This window comes from Amphibalanus amphitrite, unplaced genomic scaffold (assembly GCF_019059575.1).
Source record: "Amphibalanus amphitrite isolate SeventyFive unplaced genomic scaffold, NRLGWU_Aamphi_draft 001794F_arrow, whole genome shotgun sequence".
NCBI lineage: Eukaryota > Metazoa > Arthropoda > Thecostraca > Balanomorpha > Balanidae > Amphibalanus > Amphibalanus amphitrite.
This window is the reverse complement of record NW_024883287.1, coordinates 17,842-42,631: the sequence shown is the minus strand read 5'-3', so window position 1 is coordinate 42,631 and position 24,790 is coordinate 17,842. Positions and strand designations below refer to the sequence as shown.

Below are 24,790 nucleotides of genomic sequence, written 5' to 3'. Positions count from 1 at the left end.
GGGCGATACGCGGTCACGGCGGTCATACGCAGACCATGACAGACGGCCAGACTTTCAGGATATGGGCCAGATATGTTGATATCAGCCAAGGACAGGTCAGTGAAAGTCAAGGCTGGACGTACGAGTAGATTGCCAGAGACTAGGTCAAACAAGGCGATTACGCACTTCATTCGGGACCCCAACCTTGCACTTTTGGCGATACAGCTGCTACGGTTATCAGCACCTCAAGGCCAAGGTCAGGCTACGTCACATCGCCCAGCTGTCGGAATGACGTGACATTGACGCTGTGAAAACATGCTAAAACGATACGCCTGTCAGCATACTGCGTCGGCATTCGCTTTTAATAGTGTGAGTCGGTAAACCTGCTTACGAATGCTTGCAGTGACGCACGTGTAGTGTCGTTAGTTTGTAGAGATGCAAAACGTTCCTGTCCGCGATATCCTTTATGTATGTGTAAACTTGTTCCGTGTTCATATCTGTAATCTGCACCTCATAAACCTCTCCTCTGCGCCCTGACTGTGGCTCTGTCTGTCTATATGTAACTCTTTCATTGTTATAACAGGACACTTGCTCTTACCGGCAGCGTGTGATCGGGCGGCGGGGGCGACCGCAGCCAGAGACGCGCCGCATCACTCAGTCCAGCCACGTAGTCCATCGTCTCATTCACCTGAGGAGGCATCATCAGGCAGTCACGCCGGCACCACAGCGGCGGCGCTAGGGCGTCCAGTCAGCGCCGAGGAGCCGCGATAGCGTGGCGAAACACAGAGCATGAGTGTCAACGACACCATGACGGGAAATGCGGCCACCATGTCAACAACGTGGTGTGATAACCTCTGCAAACATAGCCGATTGCCCAATCACACATGTATCCGCATTCCGCATAGCCATAGGCGGCGGAACGGGGGGGGGGGGGGCACCGGGGCACCGTGCCCCCTGGATTTTGGCATTTTAACATTAGCTCTATGGGCGTTGCATGGAAAGAATGGGACCAAAAGTCGGCAGTGCCCCCCCCCCCTTAATTGAAGGTGTTCCGCCGCTACAGCGCACACTAGCCCGTCCGTGGCCCCAACTGGCAGCCCATTGATGACCCCTCGCGACCCTCCAACTGGCTTCAGGCCCAGACGGTGGATCAGCCGCCCCTGATCGTCTTTTCTTACCCGATCACCTCACCTTTCTGACGATCCTCCAGGCCTGTGTGGTGTTGGGCGCGAACGGGATCCTGGTATTAGTGGTTATCATGTGGAAGAGAATGGCCAGCCGGCCCTGGTGGTACGGGTCCACGCCCAGGTAGTCGATAAAGTCGGCCGTCGAGTTCACTGGGGTGGACAGGGAACGGAAAAAAACGACGTTATTCAGATCCTTGCGGCAAAGTGTCGTGCCATATAGGAAAGAGGCCTGAGGAAGACGACACATAGTTGCGAATGTTGCATTAACTCATGCATTCACCAGCTCCACGGTTAATAAAAAGAAAATAAGACTTTGAAGCTATCACATAGTATATCATCCGCGATTGACATAAGGCGTGAGTTTCGTTAACCCGCGCCCCACTGGGGTCTGCGTATAACACGCCCTACTGGGGGGGGGGGGGGGCTATTCATAGCCCCCCCCCCTCCTAACTCCGAAACTACTGGGCCGATCGTCAAAATTCAAACGGCGTCTGATAGCCCCGGAAAAACTGTCGAGCGAAACCTAATTTCATTGACCTCGAGGTCACCGATGACGTCACAGGTCAGGTCAAAGTAAAAATTATTAGCATTTTGCTTGTTCACGTTTTGGGCTCTGGTCGCCGTCTTACAAGTCAGAGCAGGCTCATTTTTGGATCACACACTCGTGAACAGATGCTCTAGATTCCCCGAGGGTACCAAACTTGTACTTTAATTTTCAGGTCAAGGTCAGGTCATCACAGGTCACGAAAATATTATATCATGCGTCGGTCACGTGACACATGTTTTATGGTCCATTTAGGCCAGAGATTTCGAATGTGATGTCGTCTGTGTCATTCGAGGTCATTTTGAGTCGAATTTAGCTTAGGTCAGCTCACTTTCAGGTCAAAAAAGGTCAAATTTTGAAGTTAAAATTTTTCAACAAAAAAGGTGTCTATTGGATGCAGTTTGAGCTCAGGAACACGATGGTGCTATTTATATTGGCGTACGATGTCAAATACGTGCTGAAAAATTGATTTGAAAAATTAATAATATTGAAATTTTTGCAATAATGCGTAAAACTTGGCCATTTTTGAAGCTATTTAGCTAAAACTTGCTAGAGTTAGTCATAATAATGCGTTCTATCACATATATTCCGGTTTTTTTTCGAAAAGTCAAAAACTTTTTGAAAAAAATGTAAAAATATAAATTTTGGATTTCATTATATCAACTTTTCGAAATTTTCAAAATTTCGAAAATCCGAGATAGCAGTTTGATAGCGCAGTCTATTCTGGGTCCTCTCATGCAAAGAAATTGGATCTAGCTTAAAAACTGAGCTCTTGGGAGCGCTTGCCGTGGTTCAATGTTTTGCGTCGAAATCGGCCGAGCATGACGTCACTCTGACGTCATTTCCGGCCGACCTATGGTAGCTACGAAGTTCAAATTTTGACACAAGGTGTCAAATTGATGAAGCCGAAGGTACTGAAAGTTTGGCGTCGATACGTCAAGCGGTTTGGAAGTTATTGCAGAAAAACGGGAGGGGGGGCTATAAATAGCCCCCCCCCCCCCAGTGGGGCGCGGGTTAAATTACGAGCCAATGTGTAATGAATAAAAAACACATTTTTATCTTTTAATGGTATCAGCTGCACAATCTTATTTACAGAGGCTGAAAGCCACATCGTTTCGTACGACCCCTAACCCTACATCGGTCCACCAGCGGCGGTGATTGTGTCCTTACTGGGCGGCGGTACCGGGGGAGTCTGGCCGCAGACAATCATCTGTACCGCGCCCCAGAGCAGCACCACACTCTGGGTGGCTGTCCGATTCTGGAAAACAGGCGTCAGGACGTCATTCCTCTCACTCATTGTGTGTGTATATATATACGCAGCGATAGGGTAAACGCCACGACAAACAGATAGGTTCTATGATTCGGTACAGCGTCAACAGCCTCGTAATCCCACCATTAGTGAAAACAAACCACTCAGTTGTGTCGCCTCACTTTCAACAACAATCAGTGAGCCGATAGGCGGACTATTGACCGAGCATGATACACTCCCACTGACAGTGCAGGTTCGCTCACCTCCGCAGGCCCCAGAGAGTCGTCACAGACGTCCTGTGACGGACCGAGGTCAGCAGGGTGGTCACCCGTGTCACCGCCAGGTGGCCAGCGCCCGCCATGGCGCTGAAGGTACTCCAATATGGCGGTGCTCCTGTAAGAATAGTTTGCTGTTTGAGCGGTGATCAAATCACGCCAAGAAAATCACTGAACTATGCTTGTAATATGCTTGACCTATACTTGTACATATACGAAGAAAACAAACCCTCGAAGTAACGCGTTCCGATAAACCACCGCAAAACCTGATAACACCCACACTCTACTCAAACATGTGCTATCGATTCCGAATCAAGTAGGTCTGTGGCACGCAGACTTGGTCTTATCTCTGCTAAGAGGCGGATAACTGACGTCACGGGGTATATCGCAGCACTCGAGTCGCCCGCGTGTTACTGCTCAGTACAGCGGTACTCACGACGAGTTAGGGTAGCGCTTGAAGCCGTATCCGTCCGGCTCGCCGCTCGAAGTGCAGAACAGAGACTCGAGTACGGGGATGAGGCCCGCTGACGGCAGCACGCGGCCATAGTAGCTGGCTGAGGACAGCGGCACCGGGTTAGTCAGACGGCGACATAATCACTAGGAAATACGACCACAAACATTGCGAGCCCTTTATGGCATGTATGGTCTAGAGAACCAATCACAGTGGTGTAAGTGATTACAATAGGCAAGCTGGGGATTCTGCCTACTACCTCAAACGCTGAGCAGTATCGAGTGGAGCGTTGCTGCAGAAGTTGCGAAGTTCACGGCACAGTGAGAAGTTGGAGGGGTAGGTGAAGCTACTTACTCTGGCCCATTCTCTCTGCCGGCTGCCGGTATCGGATGCCACAGAGAACGGCTAACAGCACCAGCGGCAGCAGCAGCTCCGTGGCTAGCAGCAGCTGAAACACGACAGAACTGTCAGTAAAGCAGGCCAGCAGCGGCTGAAACACGACAGATTACTGTCAGTAAAGCAGGCCAGCAGCGGCTGAAACACGACAGAAAACACGGTACAGCAGGGCAACAGCACCAGAGGCAGCAGCAGCTCCGTGGCCGGCATCGTCAGCACCAGAGAAAACAGTGGAGAAGCTCCGTCGCCAGCAGTTATATCTGAAACATGGCGACACACGAGTGCCAGTATAACAGGCCAACAGCGGCTGAAACACGACGATAAACACTGTCAGCGCCAACATTTTCATTGGTCCACTCACTCAAATCTATCGATGGAATCGACGGACCCCTCCCCCTATCCATAAATATTGACCTTAACCCTCGCCGGCACAGGCCATTTTGCGTCCTTCGACGGCACAAGGGTGGGGGGTTGGTACGACCCTCCCCCTCCCTGGGACCCTGGCGTTTGGCCCCTAATTGAGCTAAAGCCTCACAAAAAAAACACCGTGTAGGTCATCACGAGACGAAGCCAACGGTACCCGGTTTTAAGGTCATTGGTCAAATGGTGACCTCTGAGGTCAGGTCAATGACCGAAAAGTCGAGAAAATCTGGACCTGGTAGAACGTCGTAAAGTGTGGCTGCTATGGGTTTTCGGGGTGCTGATTACAAATATTATGTTAGTTTTGATCACAAATGTTGCCTTCATGTATTTAGGCTAGGTCGGGTCAGGTCAGGTCAACCAGTAGGGGTCCTGCCGGGTAACACGTCCGTCACGGGTAGTACGTGTCAACCGTCTCTGACAGCTTTCACGCCGAATCGCGATTTCGGGCAAATATGGTCTCGAAAAGTAGGTCACAGGTCAAAGGTCATTTGGGTCAGGGTCATGAAATTTTCAGGGTAGGTGATTCTAGATTAACGCGAGGGTACCGAAAGTTTCGTCGCGATCGGCAGCTCTTTATAACGCGAGTTATTTGCGAAAAATAAAAACATTCGGGGTTGCATCAACCCCCGTGCCGGCGAGGTTAAGTCACACAAAAGCTGTACATACAAGGGCGAGATTTTCTCCGGACTAGCCAGCCCTGCAAACTGGGTAATTCTAAATCTCACAGGAAACAATCGCCAGGGGTGTGCCCTCTGGCCACACGCGTGCTAAAAATAGACTGGCCCGATGTCAGATAAAAAAGTAATTTGGTGCCGGAAATGTTCACCGTTATTTCTATTTTAGGAATAGTGGTAAATGTATTGTACAGTTTGTGTCAATTGTTTGTGAGCTTCAATGTCGACCGTCATTGTTCCCGAGATTTGCAGGTCGCTCACACCCAATGGGAGCTATATGTGGGACGGATGAACACCTGTATGGGCGCACAGGTGCTCGGAGACCGGTGGTTTTCAACGGCATTGTGTCAGACGAGAGAGACAAAGGCCTATGGTGACGCACAACGACAGGCTGTTCCGCGGCCCTGTCGGATGTGGCAAAATTATCGGCTATACCGCACTTATGTGCATCTGTGGAAGCCGTGCGAGGGGAAAATGAACGAACGTGTTTTGGTGTCAGGCCATAGAGAACTTCCCGATGCAAGCCGGAAACCAAAAAGTTTGAAAAACGCTGATGCTTCAAGATCAGATTAAGCTCATAAAACCGCATGAATTACATGAACCAGACGCAAAAGCCCGTAAAAGGGGAAACGAAGGTTTGGTTGCGATATGAGCAGGGATGCGGAGCCGTGGAAATTTCAGACAGCTTCGGCTCCGGCTCCGGCTTCGGAGAAATAAAATCGGTTCCGGCTCCGTGGCTCCGGGTGAAATGTCATGGCGGCTCCGTCTCCGGCTCCGGCACCGGGCAAAAAATGTGCCGGCTCCGGCGGCTCCTGCTCCGGCTCCGCACCTCTGGATATGAGCAATTATCTCGGAAACATCGACGAAAGAAGGCAGGAAGGGTCGTCTCGGGCGGCCCATAGGCCGTCTCGGCCTAATGTACCCACAGGGCAAAGGTTTACCCTCGCCGGTGAGTCCTGGGGGGGGGGGGGGGCGAGTCCCCCATACGTTTTTTCGTAATTGCTCGAAACAAGCTGGCGATAGAGAACTAAAATCTGGCATACCTGACCGTCTATTAAAGCCGGATCTCGTGACACCAGCCGTATTTTCAGGTCAGGTCAGGCCACTGATATGACATCATAAATGAACATCTGCACGGTCCTAAAATGTCGCTACTTAGCAACGCCCGCAGTGCCAGAGGAACTTTCACAAGGAGATCAAGCTAACAGGATTTAGTAACCTCCCGAAGTCTCACAACTTGTATTTATATCTCGGTTTTCCTGGGGTCGCCTGAGGTCAGGTCAGTCACGTATACTCATCATCATAAGTCAGAAGGGGAACTATGGAAAATGTTATTTTGGCACCGGAAATGATCTAACACCACCTCAAGCACATCGAATCGTGATACGCAGCGTATGTACCACCGTCCCATAGCAGCTGCCACTGTGTTCAGCTCCAGCGGGAGGAACACGTCCGCTAAGAGCTATTCACTGTCTCCAGCGGGAGAAACACGCACCGCTCCGAATTGGTAGCGGGGGGAAACACGCCCGATGAGAATTACTGTCTCCAGCGGGAGAAACACGCCCGCTAAAAAAAAAAATAGGTTGTTTCCAGCAGAACACGTCCGCTGAAAATTACTGAGCAGTTATCACCACACATTTTGCATGTGGATCGCTCTTATATGTAAATACAAATACAATACAAATACTGTCTCCAGCGGGAGAAACGCGTCGGCTAAGAGCCGCTTATCGTCCGGAACACGTCCGCTATGTCACTGTCTCCAGCAGTGGAAACATTTCCGCAGAGAGCTACTCACCGGTTAGGTTTACTTTCCAGAACTCACCGGTTTTCGTCTCCGACTACGGACGGTTTAATTTGCAGAACTCACCGGTTTTCGTCTCCGGACGGTGACGTTTTTCCAGAGCAGCAGCCCCACTTGGGTGGCCGTGGACGCCATCGCGCCAGCCGCGTCACGGCGGCGTCACGAAGCGCCTGTGGGACCGTCACACAGCCGTCACGGAGGGCCCGAGGAACGTTGAAGAGCAGTCACGGAGCGCCAGCCGCCGTCACACAGCCGTCACGGAGTGCTGTGGTACCGTACAAAACCGTCACGGAGCACCTACGTCACGGAACGTCACGAAACGCCAGTCACCGTCACAGAGCAGCCGCAGAGCACCCGTCGGTCCGGCACGGAGCGGCACCACTCGTACTTGCGCCCAGTGCGCCGCGAGGCCAACTGATAGTCGGTGTGGAGTCGCTGACGCACGGATTGGGTGGTTGGGCGTCAGTGACGTCACATTGGAAACGCGCCGCGTTATCGGGGGAGTCAGACAGGGCTCAAACACAGACACAGGTGGGTTCTAGTGGTTGTATGCAAACACACACAGATGGGCTGTAGATACACAAACAATGTAGCATCTAATTTACTATATTAGATATTAGATATCATTTACTATGTAGGTATCATTTACTATCATTTACTATGTACTACCGTGAATTGTTTGCCGACGACGCGAAGCTGTACGCTTGCACTCGTCTTCCTAGCGATTCGGCCGCCTTACAAACGGATCTTACGTCCTTGTCACGATGGTCTGATTTATGGATGATGCCATTCAACCAGAAGAAGTGCACAGTGCTGCATCTAGGAACAAGAAACTGTGGAGCTGCTTACACACTGGGCAACACTTCCCTAGCCAGCACACGCCTTGAAAAGGGTCTGGGAGTTCATGTGGACGCCGAACTGAAGTTCCGTGAACATGCTGCATCAGCAGCGGCAAAGGCAACTCAGCTCCTCGCAGTTATCAGGCGGTCGTTCTCCCTCATTAATGAGATCAGTAGATCACCCTGCCTCTTCTCTTCAAGACTCTGGTTCGTCCGCACCTAGAATACGGCAACCTCGTGTGGGGACCGTTTAACAGAGCGGACCAGCGACTGATCGAGAGAGTGCAGCGCAGGGCAACCAGACTGGTTGAGAACATCCGTCACGAACCCTACGTGCAGCGGCTCCGAATGCTGAAGATGCCGGCTCACTCTACTACAGACGACGTAGAGGAGACATGATATTCATGTACCAGCTGTTTCACGGAGGGCTCGATACCGACCCTGAAACGTTCTTCACGCTGGCCGATGGAGTTACTCGTGGGCATCCATACAAAGTCAGGAAATGTCCGGCAACCTCGAGAGTGCGACGATCCTCGTTCGCTCTACGGGTCGTGAACAACTGGAACCGACTCCCGGCTGAGGTGGTCTGCGCCCCATCGATCAACTGCTTCAAGGCGAGGATGGATGCACACTGGTCCCACTTACGACACACCATTCCCGATTCCGATTGATCCTCGGCAAGCCAAATACCAGGAGCTCGATGAGATCGGGTACGACAGGCTATAAGCCAATCCCGATACCGTAAGGACTCTCTCACTCTCACTCTCACTCTCTCTTCTCTCTTCTCTCTTCTCGCTCTCTTCTCGCTCTCTCTTCTCCTTCTCTCTTCTCGCTCTCTCTTCTCTCTTCTCACACTCTCTTCTCTCTTCTCACTCTCTCTTCTCTCTTCTCACTCTCTTCTTTCCCTCTTCTCTCTCTGTGCCTGCAATTATTTTTCGGCATTGAAGGAGCCCGTAAGGTTCACTGTCACCAACACCACCAAAAATGATCACAGTGAAGGAATAGGTAGGTACCCAACTACATTGTCTTGCTGAGCTCTTTGAAATCAAAATGAGATATTTTGACTTGGTGTTGGGTGAAGCTTGAGCATGGCTTTTGGCAGGGCTGCGGAGTCGATGGATTTTCGGCGACTCCGACTCCGACTCCAGCTTTCAAAAACCAGCCCCGACTCCGACTCCGACTCCGGGCAGAATTGTCGACTCCGACTGACTCCAACTCCCGACTCTGACTCCGCAGACCTAGCAGGGAGGCAGAGTCGACAGATTTTTGGTGACTCCGACTCCGACTCCGGCTCAGGTTTCTAAAATCGACTCCGACTCCGACTCCGGTCACAACTGTCGACTTCGACCGACTCCGACTCCGACTCCGCAGCCCTGGCTTTTGGTCCTTTAAATATGTATAAGTCAGTTTGAACATTGACAAAGTTGATCTAAGTTTAAGATCGGCCATCAAGATGATACCTACTGATATATGCGTGCCTAGGTATTTTTTAAACACAAAAGTTGCCCACTTAGCCCACTGCCCACAAGTCACAGTTTTGCTGTTAGTTGCACAGCAAAAAGGACCAACGTTCAACGCCTATTCTATCCCCTACCCCACCTGCTGCCTGCTGGTGTTGTTGTTTGAGGGTTTTTAAAAAGCCTGGTTTTATCTTGAATTCAAAACAAATTAGAAATCAAGCTGCTCACGTCCATTCTTGTCCAAACGTCCGTACGTCCGGTTCCGGATCGTTGCCATTTGTTGTTGTCCGCGCCGTTGTTGATGTTTCCTTTAGATGTTCATGTTCTATAGATGCTGCGAAATGCTGCAATTGTCAAAGTTGGCCATTGCAGATATTGCAGTTTTGCAAATGATCAAGGGATGAGCGGCACCTGAAAGGTTGTTTTGCTTCTAAAGTATCGGAAATTAGTCCTATATACTTTGAAAGGATTGTCGATTTTTTAAACAGGGAAGATGAACGAATGCGCTTTTTCAATAGGTGAACTGCAAGCGAAATAATAAAACAAGACATAAACAGTGGACATACAAACCACTTTTGTCAACGCATTCAGACACATGAATATATCAAAATATTTTTCGAGAGAGGAGGGCCTTGGAGAGAGGGTTGGCTGACAGTGAATTTTAATTATTTTCCATATACCTTTCAATTTGTCCTATTTGTATTTCTGTGTATTACCTGCTTATTTTTATCTGGTCGAATACCTGCCTAAGCATTTGCTTGGTCATAGTGACAAGCAAGGACATAAGTGAATAATGAATTGTGCAATGTGCATGGTGGCTGGACATGTCAATGTACATGTGGTTTCAGTTTCAGGTCCCAGTCCTGAGGTCGATTTATTTTTTCGTAATTTTAGCATAATTGACAATCGACTGATCAGTTTGGCAAGCACCAGCACGTTATGTATAGTCACTTCGGATTATTCTCTGGGATAATAATATATAACTCACAAGTCCAAAGTCCAAACATAAAGCATAAGGCCTTTAAAACAACATAAAGCACCAGCACCTTTTTAACGAACACCTATTTATGTTCAGGGTGTCATCTCCGACACCCTGAACCATTTTGTGACGTTCCATCAGCCTTCAGCTGATCACACTTCTAAGGCACCAACAGTCCCGAGTGCTCAGACTGAGTATATTGTCGAGAAACAAGAACTAAGCAACATGCACCTGCAAACAGACAAACAGTCAATGACAGTCAGGACGGAAATACATGCAGCTCCCAGCGAGGGGCAGTGCGCATGCGGTCATGCGGATGAGCACATGTGAGCGTTGGGGAAGCATGTATGCACAAGGGGGTAAGACAGCAGGCATGACATGCGGTTGTGCAGCGGACATGTTAGCGCGAACATAGATAAAGGACAGTGCGAGAAGGAATACATACAAGCAGGCAAAACCAGATCAGTGCAATAAATGATACCACCGTGACATCACCTTCCCGAAAAAAAAAATGGACTCACGAACCGGTGATACAGACGCTGAGGGAAAGTGTGGTATAACATCACGGACCATACCGCGGGTTGCGCCGTATCTCTCTGCCTGATCGAGACACAGCGGGGAGGAAGTTCAACGGATCATCCGCGGAGTCCGGGATCTGTGCGACAGGAACAGGAGCGGGTTCGATGCTTGGTCGCTGGCTGACCTCGGCTGCGCCCTGTGCATCATAAGGCACGGCACTCGCATCTTCGTCCGCAGGTGTGTGGGCGGCAGTGTCGTCTGCAACTTCAGATGGTCCGGGCTGATCTCCAGTGGTGCCGTGAGACGGAGGGCAGCAGTCCTGTACAGTCACATGAGCGTCGCCACCGAATGCTGCTGGCACGGATTTGACGCGGTTCATGTGCACACACTTCTCTGAGCTCCCTATGAGCACGAAAACGTTGCTGTCGACAATTCTTGTCACCAGGTATGGACCGCTGTACATAGGATCCAGCCCACAACGCTCTTCTATACGGACCATGACTTTATCTCCTGTCCGTATTCCACGTTCAGGCGGCGATACTCTAGTCCGATCGTAGTACTGCTTGGTTCTGTTCTTCGCCCTTTTGCTGTTTTCCCATACACGGCGATACGAGTCGGGACGAGTAGCCTGCAGCTCATCCACATGATCTTCGGGGCTGACGTACGCCGCGGGCTCAGAGTGCAACACACTCTGCGGTGGTCTCAGGGTAACGCCGTACATGACTTCGTGCGGAGACACTTGGGTACACGCATTCTTCGCCGAGTTGAAGATGAACGTGACTTCTTTCATAATTTGTGGCCACTCTGTGGTCTGCATCTTCCTTTCGGCGAGGAGGCAACGGAGCAGTTGCTTTGCAGATTGGACGCACCTCTCTGCCAGTCCGTTGCCCTCCGGATGGTAAGGACTCGAGCGACGTTTCTTGATATTGTAATCTGAACAGAAACGCCTGACTGCCTCACCGTCCATGTTTCTTGCCTGATCAGTGACCAATATTTCAGGCAGTCCATGACTGTATACCCATCCCGTCATCAGGGACTGCAGCACCGTGTCAGCCATCTGGTCTTTCATGGGTATGAATTCTGCGTATCTTGAGAAAAGATCCACCACCACCAAGAAATACCGGTAGCCTGATGCGCTCCAGGGTAGGGTGCCAACGTCCATGGCCACCGTCTTCCGTGGAGCTAGATCCCCGACTTCATAAGACTGCAACTCTACCTCTGGCAGGTAGGACCTCTTATTGGCACTACATACGGCACACTGAGCGCACACAGCACGCACACAAGCTGGCAGCCCAAGTGAGAAGAACTGGCTCTTCACTCTCTGTAGAGTCCTCTCCACGCCCAGGTGTTCCGCCTTGTGCACCGCTTCCACCACTTCTCGTTGGATGCTCCCGGGTACGACCACTCGCTGACCTTTCATCAAGACGCCATGTCTCATCGTCATGTCTCGGTAGTGCCGATATCGTCCTTTGGTGATCTGGCCATTGGCAATCATCTGTGACGCTGCGAACACCGTCACTGGATCTTCTCTCTGCGAGACTGTCACTCTGCTCAACAAATCGGTGTTCGTAAGCCTGTAGACGTGTCTCTCAAAGTGCTCACTTTCATCGTTCAACTGTGGGTCCACGGGTTGGTTAATCCTGCTGAGACAGTCCGCTCCAGCATTTTCGGTGCCCTTCCGATACACGATCTGATAGTTGTAGGATTCCAGCTCCATTAGCCACCTTGCAAACTTGTGCCTGGGATCCTTCTGCCTCCGGAGCCAGACTAGCGGGTTGTGGTCCGTGACCATCACGATTTTTGTAGCGGCCTGCAGGTAGGTTCTCCATTTCCGCACTGCCGCTACTAGCGCCCAACACTCCAGCTCGCTCGCAGAGTAGTTACGCTGAGCACTTGTTAGACCCGATGAGAAGTAGGCTAGCGGCCTTCGTACGCCGTCTTCTGTTTCTTGCGACAAAATCCCACCAACACTCACACCGCTCGCGTCCACTTCGACCCAGAACGGTCTGTCCCACCTTGGGAACGCCAGAACCGGCGCTTTCACCAGAGCGGTTCTGAGTGACTCAAAACTGATGTCACACTCTTTTGTCCACAGCCACTTGGAGTCCTGGTGTGTCAACTGGTAGAGCAGAGCTGCAATGTAGCCCATCTTCGGTATGAAGTGACGGTAGAAATTCACGAGGCCTAGAAATCTCTGCACTTCTTTCTTGGAGCTGGGTCTTGGGTAGCTCTGGATCGTTGACACGTGAGACTTCAGAGGGCGGTAACCTTCACCACTAACTTCGTGGCCCACAAACTCTCCCTTCTCATAGGCGAAGCGGCACTTGTCTAGCCGTAGTTGCATGTTTGCCATCTTGTAGGCATCCAGTGTCTTCTTGAGGTAGGTCACGTGGTCCTCCACATCTCGTGTATGAACGCAGGCGTCGTCAATGTAGCATTCTACTTGCGGAATTCCAGACAGCACCTGGTCGATGACGCGTTGATATGTGCTTTGGCTGTTGCACAAGCCAAAAGCCATGACATTCATCTCGAATTGCCCTTTCGGGACAGCAAACGCAGTCTTTTCTTTGTCTTCCTCGCGAATCGGGACCGACCAGTACGCACTTGCTCCGTCCAGGAACGAGAACACCCGACTTCCAGCCATCTTGTCTAGGATGTCTTGCCAGTTCGCTGCTGGATAGGCATCCTTTTTGGTCGCCTTGTTCAGATCCCTGTAGTCTACTACAAATCGGTACGAAGAGTCTTTTTTCCTCACCAGGATGACACGGCTACTCCACGGCGAGTTTGAGGGTCGACAGATGTCGTTGTCCAGCATCTCTTTCAGCTGTTTGTTGACTTCATCTTACATCTCTGGTGACATCCGCGACGATTTCTGTTTCACAGGCCTTGCATCCCCAGTCTCTATGTTGTGTTCAGCCAATGTCGTCTGAGTAGGCTTCTTGGGGTTAACGGCGAAGACGCTTCGTGATTCCCAGAGAACATTGAAGACCCTCTCTTTCACTCCTGGTTCGAGAGCTGGGTTGATCCGGGACCGCAGTTCTGACGCAGACGGAGACACCATTCCCTCCAGCACTGCGACTGCAGCTCGACCGTCCTGTCGACCTCCGCTCAGCATGACGTCAGGCGTCTTCCATACACTCCCGAGCCGGATGCGACCTTTCCGCCAATCGAACTCGGTAGAGGGGAATCGGGAGAGGAAATCTCGACCAAGGATGACGACCGATTCATCCCCGCTGAGCACTTTCAGAGAGTGACGCACCATTTGACCATCGCCAACATCGATGTTCACAGAGATAGTTCCTAGAACCGTGACTTTTCCACCTACTCCTGACACAGAATCTAGATCATTGCTATACTCAACCTTGCCTCCCAGCCGGGCATCTCGCACAGAACGCTCATCGATCACTGACATAGATGCACCAGAATCGAGGAGTGCAGCGACGCGCGCGCCATCAAAACTCACGTTCAGTGTCACGGCATGTTCATCCCCTTCTCTGTCACTGCCCTCCACGCGATATACCTTATGCCCTGATCTACAATCCTTGGCACTGTGTCCCTTTTTGCCACATTTGGCACAGTGTCGTGACGGACATTTGAACATGAGATGGTCAGGTGAGTTACATAGGTAGCACAATGCCCCTTTCCCTTTCTTCCTTTCCCTTCCCTGTACAGCATAGACCTTAGGAGACTTCCCATCACCGTCATCAGCATCTGTTGCCGTGCGAAGGTCACACATCACCTGAGCACTCTGCTCAGGAACTGGCGCGCCTGCCCCTGCCTCTGTGGTTTCGCAAAGCCTGACTGCTCCTACAAACTGTCTCGACCCCCTATCTAGCGGCAATCCTCTTTCCACCAGCCAGGTCTTGACATCTTTGATGAATGCCCGTAACGATGAGTCACTGAGTTGTTGGCAATCTGCCAGCCAAGTCTTTGCTTTTGACTGTACTTCTTTCGGAAGCTGAGACACAAACAGTGAACACACAAAACCAAGATCAGCAGCAGCTTTCACACCCAAACGTTTCAGTTGAAAGAAAAAATCATCAACCTGTACACCTGGTACCCAGTCTAGGCGACACATCTCCTGCATGTACTGATACTTATCAACCGGTGGGTCTAGCGTACTGACCAGAACATCAAAAGCTGCATCAAGCGTATCGCAGTCACTCAACACTTCTCTCACTAGTTCACGCTCTGCAGTGCGACGGTTGATGTATGCTGGCAGCAGGCCGATGGCGAGTGCTTCCCCCTCAGGACCTCTAGCCAGCAGGGTGCTGACTCCTGCTTTGAAGAGAGGTTTCCAGTCTTCTATCCTCTCCTCAGGTTGCAGCGCTGGGATAGGCAGATTCATAACCACCTGGTCGATGGCTGCCGTAGTTCCCTGTCCCCCATCAGCCTCCTTCTTCATTCTGTTGTCCATGTTTAATAAGCTAGTTCTTGTTTATGTGACGTTCCATCAGCCTTCAGCTGATCACACTTCTAGAGGCACCAACAGTCCCGAGTGCTCAGACTGAGTATATTGTCGAGAAACAAGAACTAAGCAACATGCACCTGCAAACAGACAAACAGTCAATGACAGTCAGGACGGAAATACATGCAGCTCCCAGCGAGGGGCAGTGCGCATGCGGTCATGCGGATGAGCACATGTGAGCGTTGGGGAAGCATGTATGCACAAGGGGGTAAGACAGCAGGCATGACATGCGGTTGTGCAGCGGACATGTTAGCGCGAACATAGATAAAGGACAGTGCGAGAAGGAATACATACAAGCAGGCAAAACCAGATCAGTGCAATAAATGATACCACCGTGACAATTTCAAAAACTGAGCTCTATTCGGTCTCTGTTCTTATATCAGCATGCTGTCAGTTTTCCCCATATAAGGAAGTTATTACTGGCGCTTCTTGGCCTATCATTGGTGACTTGGTCTAACGAATAAACCACTTGAATGCGACCAATGAGGGCCAAGAAGTAGCGGCATGCTCGCAGGCTGCTGACAAAGAAACGGGGGGTGAACATAGCTCTGGCTTTACGCCCACTGGGCACGTCTCGCACATGACACCCCTCACGTATACAAATAGTCAGACGCATGAGGAGCTCAACTAGAAAGGTTTCTAAAGGCCTATGACCAATCCAAAGTGTGTACTTTGAATCCAAAGTGTGTACTTTGTAAGTTGAGTTAAGTAAGTAAGTGAAGCATAACCAGAGTGATGCCTGGTATGGATGCCAGAATTTCTCCATTGCAGTGGGGCAATTTAAGTATTGATGTTGATTGTTGATACACATGATGTTGATCGTTGCTGATGACCACTGTAACTTTCTGTCCCTTTCAGCTGAGTTCAAAGTTCAAGTGGCCGTGACAGGTGACTGCTCCCACCAGCCAGTAGTCACCAACTACAACCATCCCTGCCAGCAGTCTTGCAAGTTGAAGGTATGTCCCAGCCTGCAAAGTATGGCAGTTTGGATGAGATCTGGTGGGTGTGGGCTTGTTCAGCTGCTGTGGTCTGTGGATCTGGTGCATTTGCAGAGTTGGCTTGGTAACTGACAGACATGGCAGACCAGACAAGATAGATGAGATTGAGGAATATAAAAACATTGCTGGAGCTTTGGCCTTTGACTGTTGACATGTAATTCAGTGTGTTGTCTGTTCTAAATGAGTGTGCTGTAGTCAGGATGGAATATGCCAGTGCTGGTGGTCTCATCAATCATGTGGGTCAGCCCTCGCTGTGACCCAGGCAGAGGTTAGCTGAAATCACTGGCACGCAGGTTAATTACTGAAATTGGCTCCCCAGTCAGATGCTAATGCTACTCACAAACACGTATGTTCACGCCCCCTCCTGAGGCTTGGGGTGGCATGGGACAGGAGAGGGATGATACAGCCCAACTCACGTTTCCACGCTCTTGGCTGTGTCCGGTTGCAGGATTGCACTGTTACAACACAAAACGTACCGCCCGGGCAGTTGAGCTCACATTGTTGTTAGGTACCTGAAGCGAGGTGTTGGCCCCTCATTTAGCCGTTCATGTTTTCATCTTTATAAGTGGGGCTTTATTTCATTTTCATTTTTCATTTTATTCAGCATATCATCAACGGGCAACCGTGGCCCAATTACAGACGAAGTCAGTTTAAAAGTTTGCCTAGCCATTTAGCTAGGTGGCAGCGTCGACACTATTGGGTTAACCATGTTACATCGCACAATAATCATCCTGGATGAATCGCCAGGGGCAGGTACTGAACATGGTTCTTGCATTGGCATCACCTGCTTTTCTCATGTGGTGCGTATTTCTCGTTTCCATTTTCATACTATGGAGATGGTAGGCATGCGGCTCATAGTATGTATTAATTGAGGTCAGTGCGGATTTAGACTCGTCATTTTTGGGTTCGATGCTGTTTTTTTCAGAATCCCAGTCCATTTTCCAGCTGTGTTTGAAGGGTTGGTGCGGATTTTGAACTTGGGCCGGCCGCCGGTACTCCCCGTTGACCTGCTAGCCATACTTTGCAGCATGGGGTTACGGTTTATGTTCGGTGCCTGAATTTAATGACAGACCCGGGCTCTTACCACTGGGACTGGGTCGGGGGTCCGGAAGTACCACATCGATATTGTTCTTCGGGCCGCGATATTCTTTCGGTGCCTGCAGTTGCTGGGTGTCTGCTTTTTCGATATCATGCCGTACGCCTGCACAACTGTTAACACACTTCAGAGCGACCGGGAATGCACACTGCACAGTGCACAGGGCACGCCTGAAGAGGAGTGTAGAGGGAATCTTGAGGGCTCTCTCCTAGTCCGCTGCGTTTTCAGTTCGTTCATTTTAAGCGATAAGCAATCAGCTCAACGTCGCTTTATATACTCCCAGTCCCCAGATCTAGTGTGACACTCTCGTCGGCTGCCAGCGGCACCTATACTTGTGAAAGTGTACACCTACACAAGACGTGCCACCTGCAGATACGTGTGTGGCTCAATGTCATGCTGCTCTCCATCCTTGAACCCTTTGCCATCAGATTTAGAGAAGGATACCATCTTGTCTACAAGTACTTCGCCATGTGAAAGACATTATCAGGTTCTTAGAAATAAAGGGGTTACAATTTAAAATATTCTACATATTTTGTCATTATCGTAAACTAGATGCTGATGTCTAATTCATTTTTACATGTGCTGCCTTGCGCTCTTACCACCATCCCTTACATTCATTGTTCCAGCGGCTGGTCACAGCCTCAGTGATGGGTATCGACAGTAACCGGTTCGAGGGGCCGGTGGATGAGGAGCTCATCTGTCCCATCTGTTCGTCGGTCCTCGAGGACCCCGTCCAGGTAGGACGCCTGTAGAATCTGCTTATTCAGACAAGAGAACATGTCAACTGTTGAAAGTTTGGTCGGGAAATAGTGAAGGAAGAGTAATAGTCCATGTCGTGGAAGAAATAGTTAAATAACTGAAGTTGCATGATTTTTACGGTGCCTACTGCCTAGGCTACCGGAGTATTTGCAATTTTTTCAGCATTTGCATGCTGATTACCATTATTTATTGTGAAATTGTGTCAGCTATTGCTGAACAAATTACTTATGAACCTTTTGGATTTCGTCGCCGCGGAATGAGTTCGCCCCACTGTGCCGCTCAGCCCCCACCTCTACCCTCTGACCCCCTGTCTCCCTCTCTCAGGCTCCGGCATGCGAGCACGCCTTCTGCCGCGGCTGTATCACAGAGTGGTTGTCACGGCAGCAGATTTGTCCCGTGGACCGGCAGGAGATCACGGCCGCCCAGCTGAAACCGGTGCCGCGCATACTGCGGAACCTGCTCGCCAGGTGAGACTAGCGTGGTGGTGTGAAGCCACGCTGAGCGGTTGACTGTTATCTTTTGACCCCTGGTGAGCGGCTACCGTATTCTCAGGAGCGGCTGACAGCCTCCCGCTGGCCCCCCGATCGGCGGGAGGGTCGTCGGGCTGCCCTTTGATTTCTATGTATATGACTGGGGGCGGGTATGCTGGTGTTTCGTGGTACTTCAGGGCTGAAGCTACCCAGTTGAACTGCCCAGAACACTGCCCAGAACTGAACTTAGTACCCTGAACTACTTAAGTGCTGAACTACCCATTCTTGGACCTTGGTAAACCGACTGCTACGAGTCTTTTTCATGACGACTGACCCGTGCTAACCTGCTGTCTCCGCTGACTGATCTGATCTGCCGTCTCCTCCAGGCTCCTGATTGTGTGCGACAACCAGCAATACGGCTGCACGGTGGTCATCAACCTCGATCGGCTGGAGAGCCACCTCAAGGAGTGCGAACACAACCCCAAGCGGCCCGTCCAGTGCGAACAGGGCTGCGGCATGGTCGTGCCCATGGACGAGGTCAAGGTAGGAACCGGCTCGGGCAGGGGGCGTGACGATTGATGGGTCGGTATGGATCACAGCGGTTTATCAAAGCTGAACGTGACTTGATGCATGACTTCGCTGATGATGGCAGGTGATCTTACCTCTGGCCGCTCGTCTCACGACTGCATTTGACCTGATCCTGAATCTAATGACTAGTGTCCTGAGCGGTGACCTGACTTATGATGACCTTTGATTTGCCATTAAACCTTATTTTTCATTTAATTTGACCCACAACTCATCGATCTGACCTCAGACTCTCGCACCTTGCCCCCACCAGGAGCACAACTGTGTGCGCGAGCTGCGGGCGCTTGTGGAGCGACAGAACGAGACTGTGGCCACCCTGCAGCAGGAGCTGGCTGACAACAAGTTCCAGATCGGCCAGCTCAACCGCGAGCTCAACCTCGTCAAGGTGGGATGCGCTGGGACCACGGACGGGAACAGTAATTTTGGGGAGTAGGTGTCCGCCCTTGTCATTTGGTGAGGTATCTATCGTTGTGATTACGGAGCGAGCGAAGCGAGCGTAGTCTTTCCTTAGATTAACGGAAATTTCTGAGTATGAGCGGCCGGCCGGCCGGACGGCCGGCCGGCCGTGGTCACGCTTTTGCGAGGCTTATATCTCAGCAACCACTTGACCGATTTACACGCGGTAATTTTTGTAGGGTAGCTTCATTCCTTCTACCAAGTATTGGACTATTCCTGATGCATGTGGGTGACCCCTTATGCACGTGCCACGTGCAAAACGAAGAGGTGTCCGTTTTGTAATTGTTGCAATATCTCGGTAACTACTTGGCCGATTGCGCTGAAAGTTGGCATGTAGGTAGGCACCCACTAGGCACTGCATATCCATGTGCCAGAGTTGGGGCGCTGCTGCACGTGCGCACGTGCAGGGGTCGTTTCCAGATCTCGAGAACGGCTCGACCAATTACCCTCAAATTTGGTACACAGTTAGGGACCGGTAAGTAGGGTGCCGTGCACAAGTCAGTTGGGACCCATTTTGCACGTGCGCACGTGCAGGGTGCCGCTTCCAGATCTCGAGAACGGCTGGGCCGATTGTGCCCAAATTTGGCACATCGCTAGAGGCCGGTTAGTAGGGTGCCATGCACAAGTCAGTTGGAGGTACCCCTTCGCAATTTCGCACGTGCAAGGCCCACCCTCTCGCTCGCTCCGTTAATCGCCCCATAAGGCGGTTATACTGGTTTTCAACCTGTTGTGTTGTTTTTTGCGGTATCCATCCCTGGATGCTGCTGTTGTCTTTCATGCGAACTTTTCTATCTCATGGTGTTGTATGAGCTATTGGAGATTCCATGCAGTGGTGATTCTTTATTGTATACTGTTGCAGTCCCCATGCTCGTGTGATTGTTGTGTGGGCTTTTGCAATTCCTATGCTTGTGCTATTGTTGTGTGGACTTTTAGTCTCCAAGCCTGTGTTCTTGTTGTGCGGGCTATTGTAGTCCCCATACCTGTGCTCTTGTTGTGTAGGCCATTGCAGTATCCATGCCTGTGTTCTTGTGTGGGCTGCTGCAGTCCGTATGCTCTTTGCAGTTTTCATGCCTGTGTTCTTGTGTGGGCCATTGCTGTCCCTATGGCTGTGCTATTGTACGGGCTATTGCAGTCTCTATGCCTGCGTTATTGTTTTGTTGGCCATTGCAGTCCCTATGCTTGTGTTATTGTTGTGAAAGACATGACTGCAGTCGCCATAGTTTTGTTATTGCTGTAAAGGCTGGTTGCAGTCTCCATGGCGAAGTTATTCTTCTGTCTGCTGTTGCAGTTTAACCATTGGCGTTTCTGTTTGAATGTGCTGTTGCGTTCTTCCGATCATCTCCGAGGCTTGCGGGACTTTTCCATTCATTGTCATGTGATGTTCCTGTGGTCAAGATTACTTTACTACTCCCTGTGGTGTCAGTGCGTTGTTATTTCTATTCGATTATGTTACTATTATTTCATACGTTGTTGCATTTTCTCATCTCATAGTGCTTCTGCCGTGTGCGCTACCGCAATTTTCATTCCGCTTTGTTACCATTACAATCTCTTTCCCCTTTGTGGTATTGCTGACACTGGACACTCCTCCCTTCCCGCTCGGCAGGAGTTTATGCACGCGATGCGGGGCAGCGACCCGCGTATGCGTACCCTGGCCGACCGAATGGAGCAGGATGAGGTGGTCCGGTGGTCGGCTTCTCTCCCGCGCGCCCGGGTCACCCGCTGGGGAGGCATGATCTCCACACCAGACGCCGTCCTTAAGGTACGGAACGGGCACCGGAGCGGGACGGTGGGGACTACTTGTCACTCTGCTGGGTGTGATAAGGAACAGGAGGCCATAACCTGATCGCAGTTAGGCTCCTGTCAATTTTGCGGCAGTGGCAGTACAACATTCAATCAATATAGTGGTTAGTGCCTAGAGCTGTTAGTGTAAATCGTTCTGACTTCTTATGTAATATTCACGATTGGGAAGCGCCTAAATTGGCCTGATGGTTGATACTTCTAGGTACTAAGACTTTTTATCACTTATAATTACGATTCATTATCCACGTTGTAATCCAACGGACTGTGTCTGTGTCTCACTATTCAAGTTTACCTATGTCTGTGCTGCCTATGTGTTTATAACCTATGTGTACCTTTCAGGTGGTGATCCAGCGGGCGCTGTGCGAGTCCGGCTCTCCGCCACACATTATCGAGGACCTGATGGACAACTCGCACGAGCGACGCTGGCCCACCGGTGAGACTATTTCGCCATATCCTCTCCAATCTCTCGCTTCCTCACTCTTTTCTCCTTTTTCCTTTGAGCTTCCTCTCCCTCCCAGCTTTCCTCTTCTCTGTTTCTCCCTCTTCCTTTCCCCCTTCCTCTTTCTTTCCCCCTTCCTCTTCCTCTTCCTCTCAGTATTCCGCTTTCTATCTATTTTCCTCTCCCTGGAGAGGGAAGGGTGATGGCCGATGGACGGCTCCAGGCCGCTAGAGGTGCTCACAAAGCGCCAGTCAGGGTGTACTACACTGCTGGCTGCTGATGACATATCAGTAACATTGTTCTGCGCTCACACTGTAGTGTTACGATAAAACGCTGAGGTGTTTTCATTTATAACATTGAAGAGTGCACATCATTCGCCTTTCTCGCCTGCGATACCGCCTAGCCATCGTCCACCCGTCTCCAGGAGATTCCTTTAAATTACTAACCCACCACGTGTGTGTCTCCCGTTTCAGGTCTGTCTACACTGGAGACGCGCCAGGCGAACCGGCGTCACTACGAGAACTACGTATGCCGCCGCATTCCCGGTAAGCAGGCCGTCATCGTGATGGCATGTGAGAACCAGCACATGAACGAAGACATGATCCTCGAGCCCGGCCTGGTGCTCATCTTCGCGCACGGCGTGGAGACGGACGCCAACTTCCAGCCACCGGCCTGAGACCGCTAAGAACCAGCGGATTGAAACGGCTCGGGTGAGCCGGTATGTGGTGATACACGCTGCCAAGGGACAGACGACCCGCTCGTGTGTGTAGACTGGTAAGTCGAGGGGCACTGCGGCGGGGAAAGCCTAGACTCGGGGACGATGAAGGTGGCCTGGTGCCCAGCTGTGACCGGCCAGGTGTCCAAAGGTAGAGCAGATACTGGTGGCGACCGGTGGTAAAAGTAGGAGTGGTCAGTGCGATGGTCAGTTTGGAACTCTGTCGATGGACTGTGGGCGACCACCAATATCGGTGCGGTACTCAACTAAGGGAGCCAAGAAGTCGGTGTCCTACTCCTTACCGATAAATGGGTGCGTCCGTAGACCCCCTGTCTGCGGACTTCTGTCGGACAAGGCTCTAGTCTGAGACAAGGACTACTGGCGGGCCTTTTCTGAGGACTAATGGTGGACAATACTCTGGTCTGAGACCTCTCCAGCCGAGAGGCCGTACAGACAGAGCTGGCGGACGGTGGTCGGTGCCGGGCGGCCGCTGGTCCTCTCTACACTACAGTATAGGACACTGCAGCTGCGGGACTTACCATGCATGCTCTGTGCTTCCGGCTCCTAACGGCTAGATACAGCTGGTGTAGCCGCCCCACTGCTGGTGTTTAGCTGCCTTGCTGGTGTTCCTGCGTTGAATTATCTCTCTTCTGATTTTGCCGCCTGCCGTCGCCGTCCGGTGGCGGAATCCGATCGGATCGCCCCTCTCTTGGGCGCTATTCAGTCGTTCTCACCGTGGATCTACCCCACATAGGACTAGGAGGCCCCAACGTCAGGCACGTCATGGCCGCGTGGTTATAAATGTTGAACTGATGGTGAATTTACCTGCAACTGACCGCCTGGCTGGCGAGAGGCTGGCCCAGCTGCGAGCCCGCGCCGCAGAACTGGAGAACCTCACGGCCAAACAGGAGGCCGAGAACCGACTGCTGAGACAGGCCAGCACTGACCGCCTACCAGAGTGGGAGGCAGACGGTATCAGGTGCATAATTGTGCTGTCTTAGTAACTGCCGCAGACTGGTTGTGTTAAATGTTCTAACGTCTCTGATGACGTCATACTGACGTCACACCGTGTCGCCGTCGTAGTGAGCTGAGCTGCCAGGACCTGCGCTATTGTGCGACTGTGACGTCACACTATGTTAGTGAGCTGCGCTGTATTTGTGAGGCCGTTCGGTGAAACTGTCGGTGGCGGTGCAGTCAGAGACGATCGGCTGTGTGTCTGGGCTACCACAGCCAGCTATCTAGCCTTCTAGCTGGTGGGATAGAGGTAAGGCCACTGCCTGAAGGCCTGCCGAGCCGCTGTATATCCACTTGGACCGTCTAACACCCTGGACACCCAGCACACCCTCCGGCCGCGCCTGGCCGCACCGCGCCGCGCTGTAAGGTCTTCCCTTCTGTGATATATTGATCTGAGAGAGAGCAGCTATAGCCACTGTGCAGGGGTGCCCGCCGGCTCGCACTGTTCACATTCCTGAGCGGCCGGCCCGGCTCGGCGGCGAGCCCGAGTGTCTGGTCTTTGGGGGTGGAACTGTGACAGTATGAGGCCGGATCCTGCGACTGTGGAAGGGTCCTGTGAATGTCGAAGATGTACAGCCCTCTGCAAACTGCGTGGTAGGTATTCTTTTTTCGACAAAAACGAGAATAATGCGAATACTATGCTATCGGTCATTCGCAAATCGTAACAGGAAGACACGCGAGACACCGCACCTTAGATTGGCATCATCACCGTATTCATTTTCCTGCTAGTTCGGCAACAAAATCCAAAAGTTTATATTTGCCCCCAAAACAAACTTTTGCATTTTGTTGCCACACAAGGCGTATACTTTGTTTAGTGATACACCTAATCGAAGGAGTGGAGCATGGCGCATCTATTTGCAGTGAGTTCTGACCGACTGATAGCATAGCCTCTGAGTTATTATCGGTTTTGTCGAAAAAAGAATACCTACCACGCAGTCTGCTGAGGGCTGTACTGTGACTGGCAGAGTTCATGTGACCGTCTGAAAGGGGTGTACTATGATTGAATGACTCGAGCGCTCCGTAAGTTTTATCGCAGTTCCGCTGTTGTATCATTTTTGTTTGTTGCCTTTTTATGATCATTTCATGTGCGAATAAATGACAATATGTTTTAAATGTATTGTTATTCGGTTATCTCTCTACAGAGCGTCACGATATTGTACTGTATGAATGTTTGCTGTTCGTCCTCTACAAAGGATAGAGCAGCGCAGTGGATT

The 24,790-nt window shown here is 51.1% G+C and overlaps 2 protein-coding genes across 4 annotated transcripts in view; one reads left to right on the top strand and one right to left on the bottom strand.

Annotated features, from left to right (window-relative positions):
• Positions 1–9,547, bottom strand: part of LOC122375199 (ATP-binding cassette sub-family A member 2-like) — a 42,773-nt gene extending 33,226 nt beyond the window's left edge. Inside the window, exons 1-8 of one of the 2 annotated variants that reach the window (XM_043354449.1) lie at positions 9,418–9,547; positions 7,046–7,149; positions 4,040–4,133; positions 3,671–3,788; positions 3,223–3,352; positions 2,881–2,968; positions 1,171–1,316; positions 578–667 (exon numbers count right to left, since the gene is read on the bottom strand). In XM_043354449.1, coding sequence (XP_043210384.1) covers positions 578–667; positions 1,171–1,316; positions 2,881–2,968; positions 3,223–3,352; positions 3,671–3,788; positions 4,040–4,133; positions 7,046–7,114 — 735 coding nt within the window. In that variant the 5' untranslated portion in view covers positions 7,115–7,149; positions 9,418–9,547. Of the gene's footprint in view, positions 1–577; positions 668–1,170; positions 1,317–2,880; positions 2,969–3,222; positions 3,353–3,670; positions 3,789–4,039; positions 4,134–7,045; positions 7,359–9,417 lie in introns of those variants that run through there. The other variant, XM_043354450.1, reaches the window with a different exon arrangement.
• A 321-nt stretch (positions 9,548–9,868) lies between these two features.
• On the top strand, positions 9,869–24,689 carry LOC122375203 (E3 ubiquitin-protein ligase NRDP1-like). Of its 2 annotated transcripts, none has more exons than XM_043354453.1 (9): positions 9,869–9,921; positions 16,103–16,200; positions 17,965–18,075; positions 18,422–18,564; positions 18,954–19,110; positions 19,406–19,537; positions 21,212–21,367; positions 21,748–21,841; positions 22,321–24,689. In XM_043354453.1, exons 3-9 carry the CDS (start codon positions 17,986–17,988, stop codon positions 22,521–22,523), a joined length of 975 nt encoding a protein of 324 aa, XP_043210388.1. In that variant the 5' UTR covers positions 9,869–9,921; positions 16,103–16,200; positions 17,965–17,985; the 3' UTR covers positions 22,524–24,689. The 2 variants fall into 2 exon arrangements, with proteins under 2 accessions (XP_043210388.1, XP_043210389.1); XM_043354454.1 differs by lacking the exon at positions 9,869–9,921 and adding an exon at positions 15,834–15,907.
• The last annotated feature ends 101 nt before the right edge of the window (positions 24,690–24,790 follow it).